Source organism: Coptis chinensis, chromosome 4 (assembly GCF_015680905.1).
Source record: "Coptis chinensis isolate HL-2020 chromosome 4, ASM1568090v1, whole genome shotgun sequence".
NCBI classification, from domain to species: domain Eukaryota; kingdom Viridiplantae; phylum Streptophyta; class Magnoliopsida; order Ranunculales; family Ranunculaceae; genus Coptis; species Coptis chinensis.
Genome location: NC_141459.1, coordinates 71,215,179 through 71,222,938, shown reverse-complemented (window position 1 = coordinate 71,222,938; position 7,760 = coordinate 71,215,179). Strand labels below are relative to the sequence as shown.

The 7,760-nt window shown below is 36.0% G+C and overlaps 1 protein-coding gene across 4 annotated transcripts; it reads right to left on the bottom strand.

Annotated features, from left to right (window-relative positions):
- Window positions 1-266: 266 nt before the first annotated feature.
- On the bottom strand, window positions 267-6,293 carry LOC147504646 (transcription factor bHLH112-like). 4 transcript variants are annotated; one of them, XM_086557437.1, is made up of 7 exons: window positions 5,824-6,293; window positions 5,092-5,692; window positions 4,886-4,993; window positions 4,704-4,769; window positions 4,506-4,571; window positions 3,447-3,497; window positions 267-685 (listed from the first exon to the last, which is right to left on the bottom strand). In XM_086557437.1, exons 1-7 carry the CDS (start codon window positions 6,135-6,137, stop codon window positions 593-595), a joined length of 1,299 nt encoding a protein of 432 aa, XP_086413563.1. In that variant the 5' UTR covers window positions 6,138-6,293; the 3' UTR covers window positions 267-592. The 4 variants fall into 4 exon arrangements, with proteins under 4 accessions (XP_086413563.1, XP_086413564.1, XP_086413561.1 ...); XM_086557438.1 differs by having other exon boundaries at window positions 5,092-5,689; XM_086557435.1 differs by lacking the exon at window positions 267-685 and adding an exon at window positions 2,215-2,960.
- Between the last annotated feature and the right edge of the window lie 1,467 nt (window positions 6,294-7,760).

Genomic DNA, 7,760 nt, shown 5'->3' with positions numbered 1-7,760 from the left:
ATTGATCCAGAATCTATAGTATTAGAATGATACTGAGTAGAATGTACTGGCAGTGAAGAAAGATGCTTAAAACTAAATGATGTAACTGAAGTAGTTGATTGAGAATTTTTATGTAAATTATGCAAAGATTTATGCTGCTGAGGGACTAAAGGAGATACTTAAATGTAGTCCGGAATCGGGATCATAATGGTGATAAATGTACAAATTGCACAGGAGTAGGAGCTCTTTTTTCATTAAAGGCAAACCACATAGAGTCAGAGACTGTGTTTGGTACACAAGATTAAAGATATTTGGAAAGTAAGAGAGACAAGGATGGAAGAGCAGGGAAAATGTATATGGCTCTTTGTAATGTAACGTAACTGAAAATTTGAAATTCACAACTTTTTCCTTCGAACTAATGCTTACAACGAATCATCAAAACAGAAAATGAATTGACGCCTCGTCAAATTACTGCCAATTTTGAACTTTGTAGTTATGCTGAAATTGAGATATACTCGTATATACAAGGCTGATGTTTGATGGAGGTTTTAGCAGGTTACTGGCAATCGAGCTGCTGCTGTTGTTTGTGAATTGGCTTATGGGTTTATGTTGGTTATTGCATATAGAAAATTTGAGGCGGATAGCGTAGAACAAGCTTAACTATTGGCAGCTGAATTTGGATATCCTGCTTGCCAAACACCTCAACCTGGAACAGTTAAAGCTGAAAGGATTAAACGACAGGGTGATGAATATTTTTGGATAAAATGATCAAATTAGCTGGATGGAAATAATTATTTTTAACTAGAATACTAGAATACTAGATTTTACTAGAAGCTCACGAGCTAGCCTTTTTTTTGGGTGGACCGAAATTTTTTTGTGTGTATTTAGGGGGGAGACCCTAATTTCTAATTGGCTCATCTAGTGGAGGGGTAATACTAGTTCACCCTTATTTTTAACTAGAATACTAGAATACTAGATTTTACTAGATTTTACTAGAAGCTCACGAGCTAGCCTTTTTTTTTGCTAATGGGTAATTTTGATTAAGTAGAGAAAATATTTGCAAGAAAAACAGAAAATGCAAAGAGCTAGCCAACTGGTACTGTCGCCCCTAACTTCGTTACTTCGATTCCTGGCGCCGTAAGTATATGAAACTATCTGCTGGAGGTTCTCTTGGAATAAGTTTTGGAGTTAGGGCAGAACCCACCTGTATCATTAAAGCGAACAAACTGGCATACCATACCTAAACGTATAGTCAGCAAAGGGAAGTTTGTTAAAACACCAAGTTCTAAGGCTTCAAGCCTAACATCAATGAAACTACTAAAATTACGTACACCATTTACAATAACAAGAAATTGGTCCCAAGGCCCTTCACACTTCCACCTATCTTCCTTTCATGTGTTGTTCCATAGCTGGCCGACCATTCCTAACGTGCATTTGGGCCTCTTCGAACTCTTCATCTGTGAAGACTAGGTCTTTTAGCTGGCATTGTGTAGTATAGGAGTATGATAGTTCTCACTTCCCACACAGGTGAGGTCGTAGGGGCTGGCATTGGTGGGCTTGGCATTAGCTGTAACTATGTGGCAGAATCTATGACAATTGTTGAAGGTATAAAGAAAGCTACAGGTCTGCTGTCAGGTCTTTTCAAACTGGCAATGTACAGTACTGGAAAGCTCAAGCTCTATGGAATAGGGTGAAAACTCAAGCAAATATTTTGCTAACCAGTACTTTGAGGGAGGTAAACTTTGGAGCAGATGCGTGCGCCAAAAAAAGGTGATGCGCTTCCTATGGGAGCGAAGCAATGGTGGCCAAACAAACCTCAGTTCGTGCATAGGGTAGAAAACCAGAATTCTACCTATTATAGATTTACAATGTAACTTTATTTTACATTGTATACCTTTAATCTGTTGGAGTGCCTACATAAGGTTCTCACATGTGTAAACTGTAAAATTTTCTTTTTGCTCAATACACAATTACCCTTTAGCCAAAAAAAATATAAAAAAAATATATTGGAGACTTCTCCTGTTGTAAGGCCAAAACAAAAAGAAGAGCATGTATTCCTAAACCGAGCAGCTAAAGCCTAGAGCCTAGTTACTTTTTACTTCTTTATTTGTGGAAAAGTTTACTATTTTTGCCCTAATTAAATAATAAATGTATTGTAGCCTTAGTAGGTAAAGTAATATGTAATTAGATATTTACGCCTGATACAGATAATTTACAAACACAAACACAAAGAAGGGAGAAAAGTAAACGAGATTCCTTTAAATAAAACCATGCCCTAGAAAACTCCAACGCATGCCTGATAGTTCCTACAAACACATGTATCTTCAACTAGAAGAATATAAATTCTAAAAGTAGACGCAATGGACCACCCTCTGACCTCGACTACGTACAATATTCCAAACATATAAACAAATGAAAGTTGGATCTCCCAATCAAATAACCTCCACAAATCACTACTGTTTAGAATTCAATTGCTCCATTTATTCCTTTTTTCCTCTTTTATTCTCCTCTAAAGGTGATTCAGTCCTATATACATAGAACTAGGAACAATAACTCTCTTATCCCTTCTTATCAGCTAAACTCAGCTACTACCAACAAATCAGTTCTAAATAAATCTAAATCTTCCTCACATTTAGCACCTGTTCCCATCTGTTGTCCACCTTTAATTACAGTACATACAACAATTATCACAACAAATATATTCCTAAGTCCAAGGCCGACGACCCACATCATTCTGTCTGGAATTGGCCCCAGCATCATTCTGTCTGGAATCGGCCCCAGCATTGCTTGTTCTTCAAGGGTTAATTCTTTTTCTTCTCTCTTCTTAGTTATTACATATATGATCCTCCAAATGTTGATGTCCAAAAATCAGCTGTGGTTTCATTAATAACTGGGAAGGTGCTAGAAATCGGAACCAAACACAAACCCCGGCTTTTAAGATTTTCCTTTAGGCCTTCACCTTCGTTTGATATATCGGAGTTCTAGAAAATTTGAAAATATTTCATTAATTTACTAGAAACCTAACACTAACCCTATATATATATCGAGCAGTTCTATTTACCATATTTTTTATACAATAGTTTATACCACACTCCCCTACAAGATGAGATAAGTGCTAATAATTGTGGATATAATCTACTAACCTTTGATAACATCTGTACAAAAATACATCTTATTTAGAAATATCTAACCTAGTTAAAAATCGTTCTCAATTTTGATTTTTTTTAAACGGTTTAGATTTTTCGATTTTACAATCATCTTCTGACATAGTTAAACATTTCAAATGAGCTAAAATTTTGTAGAAGTGATCTTTATAATTAGTTGAACATATTCACAAAAAATTAGGTTATAATTCACATAGGTAAAACTGGTATAAATTATGGTATAAAAAATATAGTAAATGGAACTTGCTCGTATATTAAGATAGCAAAAGTAATTAAAGAGAAAACAAAGAGATAAGTTTGTACCTGTTGGTACTGTGTAGGAACTCCATTTTTCATGTATGGAGTGCTTAAAACCTGATCAATATGCAAGAAACTCTTTTAGTAGGACTCGATAAATTAAAGTTCCTTCAACTTATTTGCGTGTGACGAATGATAGAGTTGGCCATAAAAGGGATGTTTGTAAGTTGTAACGCCATATCAATAAGACAGTACTTCATCTATAAAAAAAAATAATAATAATAACACAGTACTTCAGGTCTATGCTTTTTCGATCTAGCTTCTAATAAGCTTCATGTCCAAGGTAAGGGTCAGTGCCTATGTCATATATAAATACTCCAAAAAAAAATCTAGGTAAATTAGATTTCTACACACCACTCTTTGATCCTTAGCAAAGCTAGAATAGCAGGAATTTAGCTTCAATAAGATATTGATCGAAGTTGCTTGCCATCATCCAGTGTGCAAAATTTCATTTTTCTTCTAAACACTATATGACATTACCGTACCGGAAAAAAAGGCAAAATTACCTAAATATGCAACGTACTTTGAATTTATTCTAAAAAATTACTTAAAAATGCAATGTAATTTGAATTTATTCTAAAAATGAACGAAATTTCGATTTTTTTTACAATTGATGCAACCAATTGATTTTCGTCAAATCAAGTGCAAAATTTAAAGTATCCAATGATGTATTGCATAATTTGATATTTTATAATGCACAAATTATGCAATACATAAATACAACATTGGATACATATATATTATTCCATATCTGTATCCTTAACAACAATTAGTTGGGTTATGTGTGGGTCCCATTGGTTCAACTAAGCATGTGTGAGTACAAAGTCATTATTGCCCTCAAACAATAGTGTGAATAATGTGATGTTTAATGGTAATGTTAATTATATTTTGCATTTGATTTGACGGAAATCAAACATGTTGCATCAATTGTAAAAAAAATCGAAAGTTCATTCTAAATTCAAAGTATGTTGCACTATTTGTAAAAAATAGCAAAGTGCATTGCATTTTTCGGTAATTTTGCCAAAAAAAAAATGCTAATTGCTTCAAGGAGGCTATGGAACTTACACCAACTTTCTCGTGGAGGAATTTGATATACTCAATGGCTTCAAAGAGTACTGACGCCGTATCGGTCTGTATGGATATGATGACCATACAAAGCTCATCAAATGTTAGTTATCAAAAGTAAGCTTCATATAAACTCAGAAAATGAGGATTTGTAACAATGTTTTAGGGAAAGTAAGTGATAATTGGTGTGTACTTTACCTTTCCAAAAGGTGAGACCAATTGTTGAAGTGCAGTTATCCGGTCCCCTAACTTCTCTTTCCTGACCTGAGAACAAAACAACAGTCTCTCACTACCTATGCCAATCACAATACGAAAAAGAGAACAAAAGGAAATAACACAAAATCTTCCTAATCAGTACTAATGGTTAAAATTCACGATACCTTAAAAGTAGGTAATGGTGATGGAGTTTCAATTCTTGGCCTTTTGAAAGTAGGTTCACTAGTTTTCTTGATTAGTGAGCATGAATCCTGAACTTCTGCGCTATTAAACTGATCAACATACAGATAAATGAATTAAGGTTCCAATCTTGTATATGTGAAGAATAAGCTGAGCTAGCTGATCATATATTCTTATTTACTGCTTTTACCTTCCCGGGAAAGTTGCTGCAATTGGATCCTTTCTCGTTGAAGGGCGATGTTTGAGGTTGGGGTCGTTGTGTAGATACAGAAAGACTCGACCTAGCATCGTTCATGGCATTGGAAGAGGCGTTCAAGAAAGGAGTGTTGTTGGAGAAGTGCAACTGGTTAGTATCGGATTGTCTTTTGGGAGGGGAAGTTTTAATGAACTGATTAGAGAAAGTAGGTGAGTTTACTGGTGAAGCATAATTCATTACTAAATATGGACGTTGTTGTGACTGAGGATCAAGCTCGTATAAACCTGGTAGTAAGGTCGAAGCTGTTATAGTAGGATAGTTCATGCAGGGAAAGCCTTGGGAGGTCACTGTAGAGTCGTCCGAATGTTTTGTAGGATCTAAATCATGTTGTTCTAAAGAAAAAACCTGGTTTATTTGCTTGAAGGGGTTTCTGGAGGAACCTTCACTATCATCAGAATAGTTCTTCGGACTCCATTCATTATGGCCATGAGAGGGATCCAATCCAAATTGTTGCTGAAAATTCGACTTTGAACTTAAATCTTCTTGCAGCATGGAACTTAGTTTTAGCTCAGACGATCTTCCAGTACTTCGACTGCTGATACATAAGTATCCAACCAACATAAATTATTTCACTAAATAACTTAACTGAAAGCTTTAGTCAAATCTTTTATTGAATTTAAATACCATAAAGAAAGACAGCATAAGAAGAATTCAACATACACTCACCCTAAAGTTTGGTTCCATTCTGTTGTTTGCGACGAAAGGCTATAACCCATCATTTGTAAAGTCGAATAATCAGTCAAAACGCTGTCTCCACCGCCTATAGAATTGGATTCTTGTAGGCTTTGAATGTCTTGAAAAACCATTGGGTTACAAGAAACTGAAACTGAATCACTACAGGGCCTTGCTTTCATTTCCGTCTCATTAGACCATTCCAAGCTACCAACATCAATGAGAGTTGTTGAACAAGGTGTCGGTATGTTTCTAGCAGAATTCCACCAGTTTGCACTGCAAATCCCACCCTGGAATTCTTCTGCCATAGGCGCAAATATTTCCTAGTTTCCTACAGTTCCTACAGTTCCTCTTATCTTTCTATATCTCTCTTCTTCTTTATTTCATTCAAATATATCCCTCTGCGCTCTCCACTCTGTCACTTGGCTCGCTCTCTACGTGTTGATATATAAATGAATATGATTAAGGATTTAAGGTACTTCCACTCCATATATTTATATAGGACTCTTTATAGTACGGATGGTTGAAACAAATCAGAATCTGGTTGACTTTTTTCTTGATTAGACAAACCAAATGGCATATTATGAAGATATCAAATCCCCCCTCCTTTTTCTATATAAATATGCCTTCAACATAATATTCACTGATTCACTCTCCAAAGTATTTTTCATTTAGTCTTTCGGTCAGAGTTCACCAAGTCTAGAAATTCAACTACTACATACTTTTTTCGTGTTGTTAATTGAGGGGTATCAAATGGGCCGGACTCCACCAACCCAGCCCTCCAAGCATGTTGCCCTTATGGATTTGAGAATCTGCCTTTTCTTTTTCTTTTTTTTTCTTTATTTTTTTTTATTTTTATTTTTGAAAAACCTCTTCTTTCATACGTAGAGGGTGTTGCTTAAGACCAAAGCAGCTAGGTGCTAATAATTAAATTACTATGCTGTGTGCCACTCAAGTAGTCTCATTATCTCCACCTCTTGGAAGATTGACATGCTTAATTTCGATACACTCCACCTGTAGAGGTTTGAGGTTTACTGGACAACGACCTGATGATTTGTGTGATAGGGAATGACTACACTCTTCTCGGGATAAAAGTTGTCTACGTATCAAGTTTCTTGAGGCCAACTTGAATCAAGCCTTACGTAGTTCATCTCTCTATCTAATTATAGATGTTTGAGCTGACTTTCCTTATTTACTCCAGGCCGTTATGAAGTGTAGATCCATCTTGTGTGCTATCTTAATGATTCGTCATTACTCTGATGTTACAAAGTAAATGACTCCTTGATTGTTGCATTGACTGAGCTCCAGGATTGCGCTAGGTGATTTGCTTCCATATATGGTTGTAACTGATGCTTGGACGACCTGGGTTTGGGATGTTGGTACGTTTTGATGGATTGGTACGAGCTGATGGAGTACGACCTAGTGTGTGGACACGTGTACTGTAGTGTAGAATGGAGGGTACTTACACAGTCCCATTTATTTGATATGTTATGTGTACAGCTGTGGTGGAAAAAAGGACGAGTAAAATAAAGCTTTACAACACGTGTCGGACAGCTGGTTATTTTAATCGGGTTTTGAAAAATGTGCGGGAACTGTTGGGCTGGATTCGTGGGCCCGAAATCATGGCGGATTGTGGGCGAGTCATGATTGTATTTCATTGGAAGATGAAACGATTTGTATTTTCTCGAGGTTTGGGAAGGTAAGGGTTTATGAAAGGTTTTCGTCTGTTCATTCTTCAAGCAAAAGGAAAAAATATTAGAGCGAAAGAAAGAAAGAAGAAAAACTTTCCCTTCCTTTGCTATCAGGTGCGTTTTTTTGAATTCTTAAAAAACAATTTGATCTTTTCTTCTTCTTTTGGTTTTGAAATGTCTATGAGTAGCGATAGTTTGAGTGGTGAGGTTGAGGTTGATCAGTGGGGAGAGAGAACGGTA

Bases quoted from the DNA above. Each gene is read 5' to 3' on its own strand.
- LOC147504646 (XM_086557435.1), bottom strand. From the start codon at position 6,137: ATGGCAGAAGAATTCCAGGGTGGGATTTGCAGTGCAAACTGGTGGAAT. The intron at 5,693-5,823 runs GTGAGTGTATGT...CTTATGTATCAG, and splicing joins GAATGGAACCAAACTTTAGG to CAGTCGAAGTACTGGAAGAT. The intron at 3,498-4,505 runs GTAAGTTCCATA...CATATTGATCAG, and splicing joins TCCTCCACGAGAAAGTTGGT to GTTTTAAGCACTCCATACAT.